The following is a 21,373-nucleotide window of genomic DNA, read 5'->3' as shown; positions in this document are numbered from 1 at the left end:
TCTGTAGTTTGTAGTTCTTATGACGTATTAAATAATCCTGGATTATAAATACATACCGCCAACGAACCATTGAGAAATATTACTAAGTTTCTAGGGGAATTTGCGACTTTATGTGTCGTTGGACACCCATAGTTCAATGTCATTTGTCAAACAAAAACATTGAAAAGTTATTGAAAAATTTTACAAAGAACAGTTCAAACATATTTTTTTAAAACTCTGTTAGTTAAAAAGCTACAACTTAAAATAAATTGATGCTTGTAGTGCTTTTTAAAGAAGTTTTTTGTGAATTCTAGGACTAGGCATAACCTTATATGACCTGTCAGACGAAAACTTATTTAATAAGCTGATTATATTATTACGACAAATTTAATTAAATCCTTAGCATAAATCCAGAGCTACGTTGCCGGTTCCGGTTTTTGTTATGTTTTTACACCTCACAAAATCAATTACTGAAAGTTCTCCTACCTTGCCATTTGTGTTTTATGTATATATTATAAAATGCCTGTAAATGTTTATTCATATTAAGGAAACCTTAAGATGTTCAATTCAGGGATTAAAGGAAATCAAAGGCAAGCAAAATTCTTTAATACATATCCTAATCTAAATGGCATATAAATAAACATTTTAGGTGTAATGGTGTTTTTGCATCACCCTCTGTTGATCTGTCCGTTGTAAATGATACGCCTCTTCACAATATTAGTTATAAATTCGTAAACAAATTAGATAATAAGGATTTGTACAGTGCTAGGAACTATGGAGACCAACCATTTATTAAAAGTCAACGCTATATTAAAAATTCAAATAACAATTTGTCTACCAAGGTGACTACCGATGTTGATCAAAATTGTGGAGATAAATCAGCTGTACACAGTATTATAGGTATGTTTGTCAAAGTTTCCAGAAAGTGATTTATGCAAACATTGCTGATATTTTGTAAATAAGCAATTCCACTTCTGAGTGGGGATCATTAATGAATGAAACAAGAAATATTCTTTCTAGGTTTAAGTGATTCAAAAACGCACAATTCGTCATTAGTACTAGAACATAAAATTAAGAGTGAAAAAACTAGATCTACACATCACGAAGCTTTGCAGAGGATAGAATGTGAAAAAGACATTATCAACCACTATCAACAACACTGGTTTAGTGTTAGCCTCGAGGTGCATATTAAAATTTAACTTTAAATTAAAAAATTAATAAATATATGGCTTGTGTGCTGCCCAAAAGATGACCATTTTTTAGGTTTTGTAATTATTTTTGTAGAAATTTAAACTGGAGGATAGGTCCCGGGAGGAACGTATTGAAATTACAAGGCATGAATTCTTAAGGCATATACAGCAGATTCAAAGAAGTAACATTGGAAAGCGTAATCGGATGCCTGATTGGATTGTAAAAAGAACAAAAAGGGCAGTTTCACATAAAAATAAAAACAGTTATAATTCTGGCCTTATTGCGCCAAAGTATTGTGAAGTAAGTACAATGAAAGCAACATATATTGTAATATAGGGCACATAAATTATGATATGGTAAAAATTCATTAAAATAACTTTTATTGCAGGTGGAAGAATGCAGTAAACCTGCTTTATCTTGTGCAAGACTTTGCTCTTTACATATAATGCTTGACACACGGCAGGTATTGTTTGAATATTGTACTGCCAAATTTGCAGACAACACGCAGTGTTCGATGCCAGTATTTGATATCAGCCATGAGTTACCTTTATGTGCCGAACATGCTAGGAAAAGGGTGAGATTAAAGTTTTTCTTTAAATTTTGTACCACTGTGGTACGCCATGTTGTTATCCTAACAACATTTTTTGCCAATATGTAATGTATATAGCATTTTATGGATCAGAAAAATTAGTTTTCAATGTCCTTTTAGCGAAATCAATTGATTGTCTTTAATTTTAGTAAAATTTGATGTGGATGCAAGTAGACTTGTTGAATTTTATTTTTATTTATTTTAAATAAGTCACCATAGCTCCATTCCCTACAATTTATTGTCACTGCAGTAACTTGTTTAACCTCATTTTTCTTGAAAACAGTTGGCCGTTGAAAGATATGATAAGAACATCTTTTTTGTGAAAATAAATTATAGAATTTTAATACAAACAGACAAAATATCAGAAATTAGTTCCAGAATATATGCCTCGGCATTGCTAAAAAGGGAAACTTGTAACTAAAATGTGTCATTCATTAACTAAATAGCTTAATTATTTTTAATTAAAAGGAATAGGCTAAACTAATATGGAGTCAAACATAATTTCAAAATTAACTTAACAATTCAAAATAGCTTAACATTTTTTTATCAAAATAGACCATGCTAAATTAAGAGATTCAATCAAATATGATTTCAAGAATGGTGTCTGCATCATGAAAACAAAACAACCCAGACTCATAGTCTATAAATTATCTGTAGTTTGATTTACTCAGTCTGATACACCCTGTGTATGATCAACTTTTCGTCAAACAAAACAACATTTTCAGCTTATTCTTCCACAATACACGCTTAAAAAATTATCGTCTAACGGAAACCCATTCCTTATGACGTCTGCAACTTGGCGCAAATTTTTGAAAATGCTTTCAGAACGCGCGACACATTTACCACTTTTTACAAAGTTACTTTTTAACTTCGATTATCTCGGGAACACTCTTAAACCTAACAAATATTAGCGCAAGCAAAAAAAAATTGAAAAATTTCATATTCTTGTCTGCAACTCATTATTTGACAGGGGTAATATCACCCAACAAACAAATTACCCTTTTGAAAGTTTTTTTTAATCTGTGTCACATCTTCATTAATTTGGATTTCGTTTTAAAATATACAATTAGACAATTATGATATTTCTTTAAACCAGGTTAATCGAATCTCACTGCCTTACCTAATTTTTAACTTTTGAAGTTGAAAACATGATTTCCACCACAGTTTTGCAAATTGCATATTATTACAGGACAATTATAGACTCTACCAAGAAGCTAAACCAAAGAAAATTAGGAAAAAAGTTAAACCGTCCGCGATGATACGACCACAAAAACGAAATAAGAAAAAGAAAAAATCCACCAAATCATCGGACTCGTCTTTGTGTAATACTGGAGTGGATAACACGCCATTTTCATCATCGGGTAATCAATTCTAAACATATACGAGGTTCAGTTTTAGAATTGTATATTCTTTCAGAATTAAGTAATGAAATGGTTCAAGCTGATTCTCCAGAACTTGAGGAAGATTTACAAATTGACCATGTACTAGCATTAAATGAAAACGGACTGGAACAAGCCCTTGTTACTCAGGGCCATCTACTTGAAGAGACTGATATTAGCAATGTCCTAAGCACCATACAAGTGGATGAATTCAGCGATTTCTTTAATGGTTAGTTGTTCAGCACTTAGCTAATTGAATTAGCATTTAAAAAATATTTTTATTTAGTTAACCGTAATGGTGAATATGAACCATCCCGAGAAGAAGCGGAAGAACTAGAAAAGGCTCTAGCAGCCGTCGACAATGATGTCAAATCTTTAGAAAAACTTAGTCAAACGCAAGGTTTGCTTGATTCGCTTCTAGACGAGCACACATTGGCCGAGACTTTAGTGCAGATACCCGATATGTTCCATAACGGTTACACACAATGTGGAGACAACATGGTTACACAGACTGCTTCATATTTGTTACCGGTTGAACCTCATTCACACTCTTAAAGTGATGGATATACTGATCTTGTATCAGTTGGTAGCTCTTTATGGAAGGTAATTTACGAGAAGGAACATAAAAACATTTACAACAGAGTGTCCGACAAGATAGGAATTCAAAATTGTTATCGCCTCCCACGATACTTCGAAAAAAACTGTATTAAATCAAGTTGCCTAAAAATCAGTACGTGTCACCTGACCATTAGAATGATGCTGAGTTAGTTCACTTAGGTTCAATGACAGGATGTAAAAAAAATTGAAAATATTTTCAGTTCTTTAAGATGGTTATATACCATTTTTGCAGTTATGTATATGTATTTTTAACACACTGTAATAAAAACAACAACATAAGAGATTGAATGAGAATAATAAATAAAATTTGTCGCGCCTCATAAAAAAATGCATGACGCCCACATTTTAATTTTTTGTATGTTTTTCGGAGAGTAAACAAATTTTTGTCTTTGGGCTTTTTGTCCTATCTCATTTCCTTGTAAAAATCAACAGTAAAAAAAATTACAATACCCTTTTACTATAAAAAAAACATTTTACATCAAGTAACACCAACAGCAGATACGAAAAAATTCAGGAGACAAAAGACGTCTAATGAAAAAAATATAAATAATTATTTTAATCTGAGGCTAAATTAGAGTTCATGTTATAAGCAAAGCATCTCCTGTCCCCACGTTTTTATAGTATTTTAATTAAAATTGCTCAATTTCTCACCTCTTGACGAGTGTTGTAAGCAGGAGACATGATGAAATTCATTTTGTGCTGTGGTATAATTACCTTGCAACGAAATTAATGACAAAATATTGAAAAAATATGTTCTCAATTTTTAAATAATTGCAACAGTTTTTATTTTGCAATATCTTCCTACCTCCAGGTAGGAAGGGACTCGTCGCACTTAAAAGAATAAAATTAGAAAAATTCCGTTTTGGACAAAAAATTTATTTAGAACTCTTAGATGATTGTGACTGCCCCATTTTAGTAACACATAAGATCTGATAGAAATATAAGTATACAAATATGAATGTTGAACCAGTTGCCTTTCCACTTTTTTGGCAATGCAATGTGGGGTCGGTTCTAGTTAATTCCGTAAAAATTGCAAAATCACCATCATATAAACCATAAATTCCCGACACAAAATACAACAAAATTTTATATTATGGATGTATAATATATACGTTAGAAGAAATTGTTTCAAAATGATGAATTTTAAAATGTGATCATCAAAATTGAGAATCCTATGGGTGCATCTTTTTTCTACTCTCATTTTAGGCATTAAAGAGTGGGCGAACGTGGACGTATTTATAACAGTTTTCCCGGCTAATCAAAAATTGTCAGTTCCGCGATTTTTTTACTGTTTACTGTTTAAGATTAAGGAAAACCTACTGAAGGGCTTAAATAAACATAAAGTATATTTTGAAAAAGGTTAATGTTGATAGATTGTTTTTCTTTTTAAATAACCATTCTAAAACTACATATTTTTAATAAAATCAAGTGACTGTCAATCACAAGAAACAACACTATGCAGGGACGTCCATTTAAATCTAATCAAGGATAATAGGTATATCCCGCATGCGTAAAAACATAATGAATATAATATCCTGTACAAGGGTTACTAAAAACTGGACATTTTAGCTTGGGCTAGTTATCAGCAATGAGGATTCTGATGAAGTAGGCGATGAAATGTATTCATTCGAATATGATATGGAAATATGAAACGTTATAGATTTCAGAAAATGGATGGCTTTAGCGGTCAAAGTCAGATTTCTTCCTTTACTTAGCTTAATGAGTACTGCATGCTTTCAGTTTCTTTCAGCGTATTCAAAGCACCCTGGCATGCAGCAAACTGTATTTAATAATCCTTTTTGATCCTTGTTAAGACAATACAATCCTTAAAAGCGCAATGGTTTACATAACTGGTATATAAATATATAATTGTTTCAATTGTTTAAGTAAAACTTTAGTTTGTATTGGTTACTGCTTCCTTTTGACTGTTAAATTCCACGGGATCGCTCCAATCAAAAATGATAATTTGTATATTTCTGGCTGTTAGTCATATACCGCGGAAGTCAGTATAATAGCACTTATCTATTGAGATTTAATTGCACGCTCCAAAGCATGAATTACCCGTTATGGAAATACATTTTTATTTTCACAAACAGTTTATCAACACTCTTTGCCAGTAAGGCTTCTTGTAAAGATGCTTAGCTTTGTCGTGTAACGCATATTTGTTCACCCAGTGCCAAACATTAGTTTTAAATTTCCTACAAATTATCGATCAATATTATAATTCGGGAATGTTTATGGCATTATGGTTTAATTAAAATTGTGTTTTCCCAGAAACGACATTACTGTTTACTTTGTGACTGCATTATTTTCTCCTTTCAACATTGACCTGTGGAACCTTTTATGTATTATAATTTCTCTAACTTTTTCAAAGCTTCAGATCGGCTTAATCAGATATCGTTTACCAAAAAAAGCGAAATACAGTCACGCAATTGGAATTAAATAAATTTTCATGCCACACAAAGAGTTATTTCTTTCGTTCTTATGGAAAGAAACATTTCATTTACTAATAAAAGGAAACGCAATATGGTTTTCCTAAAAGTAAATTAGTTTGTCCCTTTTAGAATTTAAGCAAATAAATTGATGTAGTATTGGTGTAAAAAAAAAACATTTCAATGGTATTGAGACAGTCACAACACTATAGCCTACTTATTTGTTGATGTATACTTTACAATTTTGTTTTGGTTAGTTTCCATTATTCGAGAAATTTATATGTCCTGTCGTTGCATCTTCATGACATAGGATGTACCTTAAATTTTGTAGTAAAAAGACTGATTAGTGATATATAGCAATTATTATATGTATATAGTACAATTTTTAGGTGAATTTTCAATTAAAAATACATATACCAGTTATGTACAGGGAAGGAAAAACTTCATTTTCTACTTTTTTAATCCAATTTTTAACTGTTAGCTAGGTTTGGAATTATTTCTAAATGTTTATTGTGATTTGACTTTGGTGGGTAGATACTGTAACAGTTAGCGTGTTGTAAAAACATTGCTCAGGAAAAATTTGGTGTTTAGGATATTGTATAAAATAAGTAGTAATTTGTAAAAACAACGCATATTGCTTGTGAAGCTCTAGATCTGTATATTGTTTTCAAACTTTTTTCTTGGCAACTTTTGGAAACTGTACTGCCTATACTATAATTTAATATTAATTTATCAACCTGTAGAAATAAATACAGGTAACTTTTCTTAGATATGACCAAGGAAGAAGTTTCAAAACTAAGAAAAACCGGCATTTACTGTAAAAATTTGCACTTTTACTGTTGTATAGGTTCATCAATAATTGTAATAATAAAGGTATTTATTTTTATATCCAAGTTCTTTATGGAAATTAAAAAATTACTCCTCAAATACTTGACCTCATAACTGATTGACTGAATATTAAATATAAACTTTTTTTTGCCCCACATTCTGATTTCATTTTAAAAAAATTCATACGTTACAGGAAAGACCAGTTTGTCCTATGTGCAGCCAGTTTAATGAAAGAACCGAATACTAATCAATCAGTTTTACAGGATAAAGAGGTTTGGTTTAGAAAAAACTAGTTTCTTTCAGATTTTGTCTGCACTGCACAACCACTAACCTGTGTATAGTCCAATTTTTTTTCTAATCTCTTCCTATGCAAAATTTTAAAAATGCGTTTAATTTAACATTAGATTGGGTTAAAAAAAAAGATAGGGATACCCACCACTCAACAACATATTTCCATCGCCAGCTTTTTATTTAGAAAAACAATTTTCTACAAAAATGTTTAAAAAAATTATATGACTTATTAAACACATATGATTTTTAAAAGCACAACGAACTTGCTGATGATAAAAATATTTTATAAACAGTTATCAAGATGGTAAAACAATACAAAACATATCCTTCCACATTTTTCAAAAAGAAAAAATATCTTTGTAAATTGTTAGGGAACCCAAACTGTTATTAAAATTTTTGAATCTGCTTTCATTTTCTTAAAATGAACCTTATATCTATCTGAACCTATCAAAGGATAATTGTACCACCTAATGCACGCTAGATTTGAAATTTTAATAAAAATCTAAAATTTGAAGCAATAAAACCATTGCGCGAATAAAATGACATTTATTACTCTGGAATCATTGATTGCCCCTTAATTTAGAAAAAGTAAAATTAAAATCCCCATTAAAAACACCTGGAGTGTTGGTTTTATTTGTCATCATATTTTACTTTTCTTAATGATCTTTTATCTTATTTCAAATTCCCAATCATTTCTATGGTACCATGATGTCACAAATCACTCCTTTACAACTGCAACTCTTGTGCAGTTGAAATGATGATCAAATAGGAATCTCCTGCCATCTGGTTTCCAATGCCATATTTCCTTTCTGCTGCTGGGAGTGGACTAAAATGGGTCAAATTGTTTCTTGGAGTTTGAGAAAATGTATGGAATTAGAGCACACTTCTTAATTCGCATCAATACATGCTAATGGAACCCATGGAAATTGGAATGCCTTGAGAACGGATAATGGAAATTAGTACCACTGGGTTACCTATAAAATAATAGTTTTCAGGTTTTTTTCTATAACTTATTTCACTTATTTGTTATACTTCTGTAATTTTTTAGTTATACATACACATATGACATTGGTAACTAACTCAATGGTTGTTTTACAACAATAAATTTGTTTTCACGCAATATCAATGTTGCATTCAAAACATGACACACCATTAACAAAATTATATTTGAATATTTTACATATTAAGATAAAATCACACCCAATTATTTATAAGAACAATAAAGCAAAAATATAATAAAATTAGGAAAAAAAAACTTACATAATCCCTTATTTGATTTATACTTAAAAACAATTTTCCCTAACCAGAGTTTTTGTAAATTTTACAACAAAAAAATTAAATTGAAATGTCAAAATACTTAAAATAAACAAACAATAAAAGGTAATTACCCATTTGTCTCTAAGTTTTGGACTCTGGCAACATTGGATTTGTCATTTTGTAAAGAATTTTCTCTTCATTGGGAGGGGAATTTGAGATGATGTGTCCTTCACTGACATGGGGAACAACCTTACGGAAAAGAATAGTGACCTTTGCTCGGAACTGGTTTGGAACTCGGGCTTCATTTTTTTAATGGAATAGAGAATGAACACCTACACAAACATTAAAAATTTAAATTGTATAACTGCCACTGTCAAGAAGCATATTTTTATTATTACAAATCCCAAATTTGACAAATAAAACAAATCTATATGAGAAGAGTTTGGCTAACTATATCTAAGCAGAACATTACTACTGGATTGTTTAAATGAAGTGAATAAACTGTACTGTATGTCTATCATGATAATATGACCACCAAAACATTAGCCAATAAAAAAAGGATTAAACATTTACATATCTAGCAGGAATAATTAAGAAAATAAGCATACAAATTTTTGCCAACTTGGCACAATTAAATCTCATATTGAGAATACAATTAGGTTCTGTCATTTGATCTAGATCTTGATTTTGACCTGTTGTCATCATTTTCCTTGGAACGTGACCTAGAACGTCCATTTCTTGATCTAGAACGGGACCTGGAAGTTGATTTCTTGGGTGAATTTGACCGTCTACCACTTTGTGAACGAGATCTGGATCTGTTTCTGGAATGGGATCTACTGCGTTTGGCAGCCTTACTAGCTTCAATGACTCGAATTCTTCTGCCATTTACTTCAGTGTCATCTAGTTTTTCTATAGCATTCTTCATATCATTATAACTGGCAAACTCTACCACGCCTTCATTTGGAGTTTGCTTATGAGCATCTGCGTAAGTTACTTCACCAGCTTTTCTCATATAATCTTTCAAATCCTGCCAACTGCAACGGCTCGATAGGTTCTCTATTACAACTCTATACTCTGTGCGGGTGGGAGGTCCGTATTTTTCTCTTCCCCTTGGCTCGCGATCACGATCACGATCCCTATCGCGGCCTCTTGGTGGACCTCCATAGCCTCCTCTATCCCTACTGTCGCGCCAACGGTCACTACCCCTCGGGGTTCCGCGTGCCCTTTCTACAGTAACCCTATCTCCCATAAGTTCCTTACCGTTCATTTCATAAACCGCATCTTCAGCATCACGATGATCTTCAAACTCTACAAAAGCATAGCCATTTTTCATCGAGACTTCCCTAATTCGGCCATATTTGCGAAAAAATTTTTCGATATCGCGTTCGCGGATTTTGTAAGTGAGACCACCCACAAAAACACGGGTACTCATTATGAACAATACCGAAATTTGCACTCTGTGTGAATGTTCAGCTATAAAATAATTAAAACCAGCAATTTCGATATCTCGAAACGCCGCGTAAACAGCACAACACAAAATGGAAGTGACAGTTCTTAAGAAAGAATGGCTAATCACAGAATAATAATGTTCATGGCTTATGGTGGTTTAAACGACGACGTGTTAAAAGTTGCAGTTTGCCACGGATAAGAGACCCTCTGCTGAAAAAATCATGGGAAAGCTTCCGATTTGCGTAAACGCAAAAATGAAAATAACGACTTCTGTGTCAACAAATTTAAAGTCTGCATCACGTTTGCTGCATATGTCGTTTGATAAGCAGTGGATATACAAACTTGTGGTCCGTGCTTAAATTATTTTTCCACGCGTTACCAATCACACGTAGCCGACTGGCTGGTTTTGTAACCTCTGTGTGCGTGTCATGTTTTTGAATGTCAAAAATGGGCCAGCAAGCCGGTTCGAAAAAAGGGATTGCTACAAAAATAAATAGCAAAACCGGAATTAGCAGTTTAATTATTTTTCTTGTATTACTTTTAGCATGGGTTGCTGGCTTTGCATCTCGTCTTTTTGCAGTCATTCGTTTTGAAAGTATTATACACGAATTTGATCCATGGTATGGTTGGTTTTTCTTCTAAATAAATTGAAAATTAATTTTTTTTCTTACAGGTTTAACTACAGGGCAACAGCGTATATGGTAAAACATGGGTATTATAGTTTTCTGAATTGGTTTGATGAAAGAGCATGGTATCCTTTAGGAAGAATTGTAGGGGGTACAGTGTACCCGGGGCTAATGATAACATCGGGGAGCATACATTATATTTTACATTTGCTCCACATAAATATTCATATTCGTGATATTTGCGTTTTCTTAGCTCCAATTTTTAGGTAAGTATATTATATAAAATTTACTTTTTTATCAATTTTTACTTCTCCAAGTTTTTGAACCCAGTTTGTAAAGAATAGAGATAAGATTACCCATTTGATCAACTCATTATTGACAAAATGATAAGGCATCACTCAAGTGTAATATCAATATATTTTTATTGTTATCACTGAGAGTTCCTACTAGCCCATAAAACCCAGTAAATTCAGGAGGTTTGGAGGTCAACCCCTCAGAGAACAACCTTAAATTAACTGTTTGAAAAGTCACAAAAAATCTAATTTAAAGGATCACTATACATCACTACATCAACCGTATCAATTGATACTAAAAAGAAGAAAACATTTGATTCATATTTTCTTCCAAAATCAAATTTTGTTTTGCACTTGAGTATCAATATTGACATGTTCTCAATATAAGTTAAAAACTCCTTTATATTTGCTCAAATATTTATTTTACCAATAGTCTGCTAGATTCAAGAAAAAAAAAATCAATTATCAGAATTTGTGTGACAAAATTCTTCTATTCAAAAGGTCAGGAAACCACTCAAAAAGGCATGGAATTTGCAAAGGCAGATGTGGTAGGAACCCTGTAATATTTTAGCAACGATTGTACATCCCAAAAAATGTGCTTACAATTGACTGTTCTAAATTATCAAGGTTTTGTTTTAATTTTTAAGTGGTTTAACGTCCATAGCAACATACTTTTTAACGAAAGAATTATGGTCAGCGGGTGCTGGTCTCTTTGCTGCTTGCTTCATCGCTATTGTACCTGGATACATCAGCCGGTCAGTAGCTGGCAGTTATGATAATGAAGGTATTGCCATATTTGCACTACAATTCACCTATTTTCTATGGATAAAATCTTTAAAGACTGGGTCTGTCTTTTGGGCTGTGGCTGCATCTCTGTCTTACTTTTATATGGTAAGTAGTTTTCGAAATGAATAATAGTAAACCATCCAGTGATGTCTAAACGCAATGCACTTGTAGGTTTCAGCATGGGGAGGATATGTGTTCATAATTAACTTGATACCATTACATGTTTTCGTACTTCTTCTCATGGGAAGATTTTCAAACAGGCTCTTTACAAGTTATACTACATTTTATATACTGGGCCTTATATATTCAATGCAAATACCATTTGTCGGATTTCAGCCAATACGTACTAGCGAACATATGGCTGCATCAGGTACTATTCCTGTTATTCGTTTATACTCAATTACCCCTATGCTTTTTAGGTGTTTTCGCGTTGTTATTTGCGGTTTCATTCCTTAGATATTTACAGACAGTAATGTCTAAATCTGAATTTAAATCTTTGGTGATATTTGGTGGGTTTATAGCAGCCGGGGTCGTATTTTTAACAGTGGTGTTGCTTACATATGCTGGATATATTGCACCATGGAGTGGAAGGTATTTATTTTTGTTTACACAGGGTGTATGTTTTTACATTAGAAAAAGTACTTGTTTCTAGTATAGACTTAAAACAGTCTAAACCCTTATTGAACATTACCAAAACATTTTTTTATTAAATCTCAAAGAGACTTCCAGTTTACCTCAAGGTTTAAAATGAATACCAAATTCGTTTGGAAAATGGAAAATTCAATATGTCTTTTTTTCTCAATATTTTTAGGGAATTTTAAAATATTTATTGTGTTGAGATAATCTAATTAAGAAACCTACCAGGTTACCATAAATAATTAATATTTTTTAGATTTTACTCCCTTTGGGATACTGGTTATGCAAAAATTCATATACCCATCATAGCTTCAGTGTCTGAGCACCAACCGACCACGTGGTTTTCATTCTTCTTTGATTTACATGTTCTTATCCCAACATTTCCAGCAGGATTGTGGTATTGTATTAAGCACATAAATGACGAACGTGTTTTTGGTAAGTATTTTTGCCTCTTTTGTATACCTGGATTATCTAAGATTACTGATACATCCTCGTTTTTAAGTAACATGATTCTGTAATTATAAAAATTAATACGAAAGTGTTACTGTTTTCATTAAGAGTAATAACTAATCCAAAAAATTTGTGTTTATTTAATAAAATTATAAAAGACAATGTAGGACAGACTGAACCAGCAATTTAACTTTGATCAATTTTTGCGCTTGTCAAAGACTTGATGATTTTTGATTAAATATGGCATTATTTTTTTAGTTGTTTTGTATGCTTTGAGTGCTGTGTATTTTGCTGGTGTAATGGTTCGTCTTATGCTTACGTTGACGCCTGTCGTCTGCATGCTTAGTGGAATTGCTTTTTCTGGACTACTGGAGTTATTCCTTCGAGAAGACGATAGCGCTGGACCGCCGGAGAGTGAGGAGGAAGAACATTCCACTCCTAGCAAACGATTGTATGACAAGGCAAGTTGATGCAGTTTTTGTCATGTAGTTGTTAGTAATTTAAAAATATATGTTTTTAGGCCGGTAGAGTTCCCAAAATCAAACATGAACAATCCAAAGAGAGTGACGGCATTGGCCCAAATATAAGAAGTATCACTACTGTTGTCATTTTATTACTTTTAATGTTGTTTGCTGTCCATTGCACCTGGGTCACTAGTAATGCTTATTCAAGTCCTAGCATTGTGCTGGCTTCCTATGGCAGTGATGGAAGCAGACAGATCCTTGACGATTTTAGGGAAGCTTACTTTTGGCTTTCGCAGAATACCGCGGATGATGCAAGAGTGATGAGTTGGTAAGCAAGAAACTAGGTCCAATGTGATAAATGATAATCCCAATTAATTTTATAAAGTAACTGTCCTTATTTGTAATTTCTAGGTGGGATTATGGTTATCAAATAGCGGGCATGGCAAATCGTACAACCTTAGTGGACAACAATACATGGAACAATAGCCATATTGCCCTAGTTGGCAAGGCCATGTCTTCAAACGAAAGTGCCGCTTATGAAATTATGACTGCCTTGGATGTAGATTATGTTTTAGTGATCTTTGGAGGTGTTATTGGCTATTCTGGCGATGACATCAATAAATTCCTTTGGATGGTTCGAATAGCTGAAGGTGAACATCCGAAAGATATTAGGGTAAGTGTGAAGAAAACATATAAATGAGATAAAACGAGCATTCATTCCAGGAAAGTGATTATTTCACAGAGCAAGGAGAGTTCCGTGTGGATGCTGAAGGATCCCCGACACTTTTAAATTGTTTAATGTACAAACTTAGTTACTATAGATTTGGAGAATTGAAATTAGATTATCGTTCGCCAGGCGGTTATGATAGAACTAGGAATGCTGTCATAGGCAATAAAGATTTTCAACTAACTTATTTGGAAGAGGCATATACTACTGAACACTGGCTTGTTAGGATATACAGGTAGTTGGAAGGGAATGAATTAATTTTCAACTGGTGTATTTGGTTATTAAATTAACTTAAATATCAAAGTGCGCTATTATCAGTTATTTAATCATAATCATCATCTATCAATGTAAGGATACAGGGTCGATTAGTTTATATAGTTTTCCTTACTTAACTGAAAAGGAATTTTGTAATAATTTGTATAATTTGTTTTTGAATGTAACTGACCCTGTAGCTCTTGCAATTCCTAACATCCACATACATATCTATATTGCAATTGCAATAGATCTGAGGTAATGTCTTATTTTGTAGGGTGAAAAAACCAGATGAATTTAATCGGCCTAGAATACCAGTAGCAAACAGAGTCATAAAATCATCAAGCTTTGTTTCGAAGAAGGTATTAATTTGTAATTTATTAACTTTCTAGTCTGATGGTATTTAGTGACTTTAGCTCTTTCATACTGGAAATATCTGACCGTCTTTGACTCTACTCCATATGAATAATCATTTTTTAAATTATTTCTTGTATGAAAAACTTTATTGCAATCAGATGTTAAAAAAATTCTGACCTCAAATTTTTCCATTTTGGATGGAAAGTCAAAAAGCCCCTTTATTAATCATTTTTTTATATATCCTTAACCCCTTGCTTTTCAGTGTTTGAAATACAGAAAGGGTAAATCCGTTTTAAAGTCAAATGTCCCCGTGAAAAAATATTTCCTTTTCATTGTATTATATGTTTGAGTGTTATACTTTTTATTAATCTTAGTCTCATATATCTTTAACATATAATTTATTTTGCAGAGTTCGAAACGTAGAAAGGGTACAATAAAAAACAAACCTGTTTTAGTTAAAGGCAAACGTCCCCAAGCATCTAAGTAGTAAGAAAAAGTGAATGCTTCTAAGGAGCCTAGTTAAATCATATTCATTTTTGTTGTTCGTAAATCACTTTTTTTATCATAAATATAAACCGGGTTTATAATACACTTTTTAAATGTTATTACACTGTGTTCATATGTCCAATCTCTAAAATTTTACGTTTTTGGCAATAAAAGTTTATGTTAAAAAGATCACTATGTGATATTATGTGAAAATACAAGACTTTTGCACTGGTTTAGAAGTTATTTGAACTTAATCCTACAAAATATTGTCCTTAGCGTAGCAGCGCCAGATAACTCTTTTATTGTCAAAGATTAAAATCTAATAAAAAAAAATGTCTTAAGGGTCAATTTGAAACAAGTATATTTTTAATTTATTTTTTATATTCTTAATAAATTAAAATTTTGATTATATTTCTTAATTTAAATGTTGATCTATCAAACTCAAATTACTAATTATGAATGAATTTTATTCTTTTTTCATTATTCTTATTCTATTTGTTTTAAAAACGGAAAAAACAAATATATTATGATTATTAATAATTTTTTTAAAGAGGAGTACCAAGTACTACAAAAGGTAGATTGTAGATGAGGTTTGTTCATAAGGCACTAAAATTATATTGCATAAGGTAAATAATAAAGGTCGTATCATATCACCACCTTTATTAAAAAATACCGTCCTGTTTATATTTCAGCTTATAAATACATATTTCTATGTTTAAGGCATAATAGGAACAAGAAAATAACCAAAAACTCAAGTTCTATGAATTTTGCATCTTTTTTTGTATTATCCGTAAACCACTAACATTCTTGTTATAAACGAAGGTATCAAGAAAAAACATACTCTTCTAAGATAAATAAATAATATCAATGTTTCATTTCATTTGGAACAATAAGGATTTAACGTCTTGCGACAAAATAATTTACAGAAATGTAATGCAGCTTGGTGTTCCTTGAAAACATTGATAACTCCTAAAGTTACAACAGTGCTTTTAGTTTGTTTCGCGAAAAAAATATGTATCAACAAAAAAATTATCAAAATTTACCTTGCTTTAACAAAACAAAAAAACACTTTGTTTTTTGTTTTTAAACCTAATCCTTCCGTAACCACTCAGTTCCCTTTATTTTTTGTCAAACAATAAAAATTATATGCGCAATGGGAATTACAAAAATAATTAATCTACCAAACACCAGTACTTGTAACATAAGAAATGCAATGATATTGGACGGGCCAAATATGTTCGATTTTTCATTCGTGGTAATCATCAGCGACACGTATATTGATGTCTACAGGATCCTCAGCAATTTGAATAAATGGCTAACTTTTCTAGATTTTGATTGATTTGCTGGTCAAAATTGATTTTTCCATGTACCAAACAGTGAATCTGCGTTTCACAAAATAAAAAAATTAAAATGCTTTGAAAGGTAGGGGACCTATCTGGCTATTAAACAAATAGTACAGAATATTTAAAAAAAAAGAATTAAAACAAATTTCGTAAGCTTCAAATTAAATCATTTTTCTTATATTTGAAAACTGGAAACCAAGAATGTTTTATATATTTCTAGACTTCCACATTGCTGAGAAGCCTGTGTCTATAGGTGAACACGTTATATAGTTTCGCTTCCTGCAGATATGAAAACACATGGAAAATGTATTAGTTTTTTTTTAGCTGTCACCTGAATACTTCTGATGATGAAGAGAGCTTGTTAAAATCATAAGACACATCCAATTTGAGAGGCAAATTTTTGACTCTGAGAATGTTTGTTTAAAGCTTGTTTCAAATAATTTGAAAATTAATAGTATCTCCTGAAACACCTTTCCGCATAATAGCTACGCTTTTAAGAAGTACAACATAAAAATATCTATATAAAATAAAATCGTACATAGCTTATATGTATATAGTCCAATATCCAACATATAGTGCTATATAAAATTATACATCCTTGGTGCTTTTTTTTTTTTAGTTAACAGGTACTTGTTTTTAAAGTTAGTAAAATGAAACAATATTTTTTAATTTTAAATTTTATGGTGAGTTCAACACTTTAGCAACAATGTAAAATATAAATGTCTTATCTCAGCTAGGCGCAGCATTAAGTTAGGCCCATGGAAGGTAGGCCATTATGTTAGCTTACAAATAAATGTAGTTGGATTAATATTAAATGTATATGTAATTCTTGCAGTTTTATAATGACAACAGCTTCTTAATTGCAAGGTGACCACTATATTTTAATATCCAGATTAAACCACAAAAAGTCAATTATTAGCAATGATGCCAAAGTTGACTGTATCTATTAGATTTATTAGACTTATCTCAAATTTCTATAATTTAATGAATTTCGGTGAAACTGATGGTACATATAATTTTTGTAACACTATGCACTGGATTAAGAACTAATATATCATTTACATTACTAAAAATTAACATTTTAACCAGTCAAGGAACTGAATTAACACCATAACTACTAATTCCTGAAATCCTGGCTCTCCTGGCAGTCTCGCTTGAGATGACCCGGTTTGTGGCACTGGTAACACATCTTGGTGTTCTCAGGGCAGTTCCTCGAAATATGACCGGGTCGCTGGCAATTGTGACATGTGTCGTTGTTCATGCGGTCCCCGCCGCTTTCAGGGCAGCTGCGAGCGATATGACCTTGAAACAAAAAGCAATTAATTGAGAATACTTCTCATTTCAACTTCATAAAATTGTTTTTTTTTATATAAGGACGTTTTAGAATATTAAAATTACCAAGAATTAATTAACAGGTACAATTTAAACACTCCCTGGCAATGCTGATCTTGATATTTTTACAATGTTCCGGGTTTTAGAGTCCAGTTTCAGTCAAGCTGTGAAGAAGCCAACAGGATGATTGAAGAAACGTTAGCTAGTTCGACTTAACAAAAAAAGACGCAGGAGGAATCCAGAAGTTTTATAAAAACTATTACAGTAGCCTGTGGAAGTTTCTTTGAAAAATTAAAAGAGATACCATGTTAAATTTAGGCAATTCTATAAATCTCAAAGAGACTCCCATATGTACCAAAAATTTCAAAAAGTCTACATCTATATCAATCAATCTTAAATATCTAAAAATTGGCCCATCTTACAACAATTTTAAAGTTACTGGTACACAAATCAAGTAAACACTATGAAATGAAAAATACCTGGCTTCCTGCAATTGTAGCATGAAGGCATGTCAGGGCTCTGGTGGCAATCTTTAGCAAAGTGCCCCTCTCCATAGCATCGATAACATCTTGCCTGCTCCTCCTTGCAATCTCGAGCGTAATGCCCAATTTTGTTACATTTATGACACTTGTCGCGGTTGCGATTATAACCGCCGCCACCTCTACCACCTGCATCGCGACCTCCTCCTGGTTGTGCACATTCACGGGCGAAATGCCCAGGCTGGTTGCATTTATAGCACACACTTCCTCCAGAAGAGTTCATGTTATGTTATTCTAAAAGAATTTGATATAATTTACTTAAGAATTTAAGCTACATTGAAACACTTAGTTAATTAGGCTCTCCCATTTCATTTTTTTGGTTGTTCAGAGCAATGTGTATTACCCAATTTTGATATCAAATTAAAAAAAAAAAAAGAAAACACATTAAAAATATAGTGCTTAACGCATTGCTATGTATTCTAATTGAAATCTCTAGATATCAAGCATTATGCACATTTTCAAGTTGCAAAATCTTTAGGGATATATTAAAATAAAATGCATTTCGCCGTCTCACTGAACTGAATTTCGGTGAGTAGCTTTTATAGCGATTATGATCGCTAAACCATATTACATTTATTTAAGTTTTATAATTGACTTATTAATAATGGTAAGACCAATACATAATTTGATATGAACATGAAAATGTTGCAACCTAGTTTCCGGACTGCTTTGCCAGTAATATTTTTTGGTAACTACATTTATGTAGGATAAAAATGTTAATAACCTTCAACGTTGTATAAAAAAAACTTTCGTGAATTTTATAGAGCCCACAGCGGAAAATATGCTCGATTTGAATGTCGCAATCTCGCGACCACTATTATAAATAACAACGCTGCACGAAGTTTTTCAATAAACTTTTAGAATTGTACATCCGGAATTATATAAAGTTTTACAATCCAGTGAAGATGCACGATCATATTTTGTTAAAACAAAAAAAAACGCATAAAATTCTGTAATACTGGGATAAATCAGAAAAAGACACGTATTACACTTTCAAGTCCACGTGTTTGCAAGATTCCATTTTAATATGTTGAAAAGTATCAAGATAACAAAGGACAACTTTTATCCTACCTTTTATTGTAAATTTCAAGTTGTCAAATCACTTCCTATACTCCTGATAAAATTGATGAAGTAAAAGCGTACGCAACTCTGCCACATTCGCTTCGAATAATATTAAAAGACAGAAAAAATACTTGAAAAATATGTAACACTTACAAAAACCGGTACTCGGCACTACACGTTAAATGCCAAAGAATGTCAGTTTGGCGCATTTACCTCGCGCAACGACCTCTCTCCCAGTGCAAAATGTTTCCGTTTCCTTTTAAGGAAGCGCGGCAAAAATTTGAATAAAATATTTTTTATATATACATGATGTGGCAGAAAGAAACCAAGAAAAATATTGTTATCATATCTGTATTAATAAAAAGGCTAAGTTCTACACCAACTCGAGAAATTAATCCACACTAAATACAATGAATTGGTGAAAAAATCTACATTCCAAACTACTAAATCTATTCTGGACCACTTCCCTGTCCATTACAAACCCAAAACTAAAAAATGATATCAGTTTTTTTTAATTCTTGGATAGGTAGTTTTAATCTATTCCCATTTAAAACTGTGACTCATAAAAATTAGAGTGTATAGTTGGATATTACGATTGAAATAGCGATCAATTGTAAACAATCATATTTGTTTCAACTAGATAGATCCTAAAAACTTTTGCTTATCCGTATCCGTAACCGTATCATTTCGGCTTACCTTAAGCGGTAATCCTGCAGTTTACGTATATGCAGTACGGCAAATTTTAACTGTGGTCGTCAAATACTTCCAGATGCACAATGTTGCCCAACTGCTGTATATATTCTATTTAATCAGAAAATTATATAAAATAGTAAAATTGTGGTTATACAAAACTGCCTGTTTTATTTTTCATGAAAAATTCTATCTAAAATTAAAAAAAATCTGTCTATTATTCTTACGTTGACGCCTACTTGCTAGCCATTGAATTATTAAAAGGGGGTCATCACCAAGTCTCGTTTGAAGTATTCCAAATTTTATTTAAAATTATATATTATAAGTTCAAGGTCTTGAAAATTGTTTTGGAGTCGAAAATATTAACATTTTGCTAACAGAATGAACGTGAACAGGGAACATAACTTAAGAAATGATAATTAACTATTTGACAACAAGAATTATGGTTGCGCCAATTAACAAGTTTGATATCTATTTTGTCTAGAGTACTTGTTTATAAAAACACCACCACTAAGTCTCTACTGACTGATGAAAATTTCTAGTTATCCGTTTTCTTATGTAATAATTGAAGACTATTAATTTTAAGGAAAATTTTCTGCTTAACTAAATATGAAGCAAAAAGCCTGGTAGACAAGATGCAATTTCTATAAGTATTTCTGCATGCACTTTTAGCGGATAATTACTGTTAAACCAGTAATTTTGTCATGGTCCACAAAATGCAATTTTTTTGAGCAACACGAAGCTACTTTATTTTGGTGGAATTTTGTTTTTTAAGGGTTTTTAAAATTTTTAAACAATAAACGATACTTTTTAATGTTTGTTGTTGCTAAACTTTATGCAATTCCAATACCAAAAAGAGACATTTTAATTTATATATTCTCTAAAACTAATTTCTGTGCAATTATATGATATTTAGCGCCAATTTATTTTGCAAATTGTCCATTGGCATTTTCTATAATCATATTTGGGAGACGAAATTTTTATCTGCAAATATTTGGGATGAAGCAATGAGCCCTTTGTGTAGTACGTTTTACTGAACATTTTTTCCTCTTAAGATTTTGGCATTGAGATATTTAATACCCCATATAGTTTTATTTACACTTTTAAAAGTCATCTTTCGTGGTTTTGACTTTATTTATATTTTTCATAAACCTAGAGGTTTATGAAAAGAAACACTTTACGCTGATTTACACGCACAAATTCAGAAAAAAAAAATAGCGGATAATGTTATTTGCCAAGTTTCTTACAATTCAGCTAGTAGACACCTTGTATTGTGTCTGGTTTGCTTAACATGCAATCCATTATGACTTCCTTAAA

General features: G+C 31.8%; 4 protein-coding genes across 5 annotated transcripts; 2 read left to right on the top strand and 2 right to left on the bottom strand.

The window, feature by feature from the left end:
- The first annotated feature begins 151 nt into the window (after nucleotides 1-151).
- On the top strand, nucleotides 152-7,364 carry LOC132707188 (INO80 complex subunit D). Its single transcript, XM_060678934.1, has 8 exons — nucleotides 152-569; nucleotides 629-879; nucleotides 1,000-1,160; nucleotides 1,264-1,470; nucleotides 1,559-1,744; nucleotides 2,949-3,120; nucleotides 3,176-3,367; nucleotides 3,425-7,364. Exons 1-8 carry the CDS (start codon nucleotides 538-540, stop codon nucleotides 3,691-3,693), a joined length of 1,470 nt encoding a protein of 489 aa, XP_060534917.1. The 5' UTR covers nucleotides 152-537; the 3' UTR covers nucleotides 3,694-7,364.
- A 1,573-nt stretch (nucleotides 7,365-8,937) lies between these two features.
- LOC132695727 (serine-arginine protein 55-like) lies at nucleotides 8,938-10,143 on the bottom strand. The gene has a single exon (XM_060660178.1). The coding sequence runs from the start codon at nucleotides 9,994-9,996 to the stop codon at nucleotides 9,220-9,222; it is 777 nt and encodes a 258-aa protein (XP_060516161.1). The 5' UTR covers nucleotides 9,997-10,143; the 3' UTR covers nucleotides 8,938-9,219.
- Nucleotides 10,144-10,395: 252 nt separating this feature from the next.
- On the top strand, nucleotides 10,396-15,385 carry LOC132695720 (dolichyl-diphosphooligosaccharide--protein glycosyltransferase subunit STT3B). The gene is made up of 12 exons (XM_060660165.1): nucleotides 10,396-10,633; nucleotides 10,687-10,905; nucleotides 11,580-11,823; nucleotides 11,890-12,088; nucleotides 12,138-12,309; nucleotides 12,611-12,789; nucleotides 13,063-13,265; nucleotides 13,325-13,596; nucleotides 13,680-13,941; nucleotides 13,992-14,230; nucleotides 14,525-14,609; nucleotides 15,014-15,385. Exons 1-12 carry the CDS (start codon nucleotides 10,452-10,454, stop codon nucleotides 15,089-15,091), a joined length of 2,334 nt encoding a protein of 777 aa, XP_060516148.1. The 5' UTR covers nucleotides 10,396-10,451; the 3' UTR covers nucleotides 15,092-15,385.
- Nucleotides 15,386-15,758: 373 nt separating this feature from the next.
- LOC132695735 (CCHC-type zinc finger nucleic acid binding protein) lies at nucleotides 15,759-19,570 on the bottom strand. Of its 2 annotated transcripts, none has more exons than XM_060660197.1 (3): nucleotides 19,520-19,570; nucleotides 18,245-18,538; nucleotides 15,759-17,735 (listed from the first exon to the last, which is right to left on the bottom strand). In XM_060660197.1, the coding sequence occupies exons 2-3, from the start codon at nucleotides 18,525-18,527 to the stop codon at nucleotides 17,551-17,553; spliced, it is 468 nt and encodes a 155-aa protein (XP_060516180.1). In that variant the 5' UTR covers nucleotides 18,528-18,538; nucleotides 19,520-19,570; the 3' UTR covers nucleotides 15,759-17,550. The 2 variants fall into 2 exon arrangements, with proteins under 2 accessions (XP_060516180.1, XP_060516173.1); XM_060660190.1 differs by having other exon boundaries at nucleotides 19,376-19,566.
- Nucleotides 19,571-21,373: the final 1,803 nt, after the last annotated feature.

This window comes from Cylas formicarius, unplaced genomic scaffold (assembly GCF_029955315.1).
Source record: "Cylas formicarius isolate icCylForm1 unplaced genomic scaffold, icCylForm1.1 PGA_scaffold_10__41_contigs__length_53128322, whole genome shotgun sequence".
Lineage (NCBI taxonomy): Eukaryota > Metazoa > Arthropoda > Insecta > Coleoptera > Brentidae > Cylas > Cylas formicarius.
The sequence above is the reverse complement of the archived record's forward strand: the minus strand, read 5'-3'. Positions and strand labels throughout refer to the sequence as shown.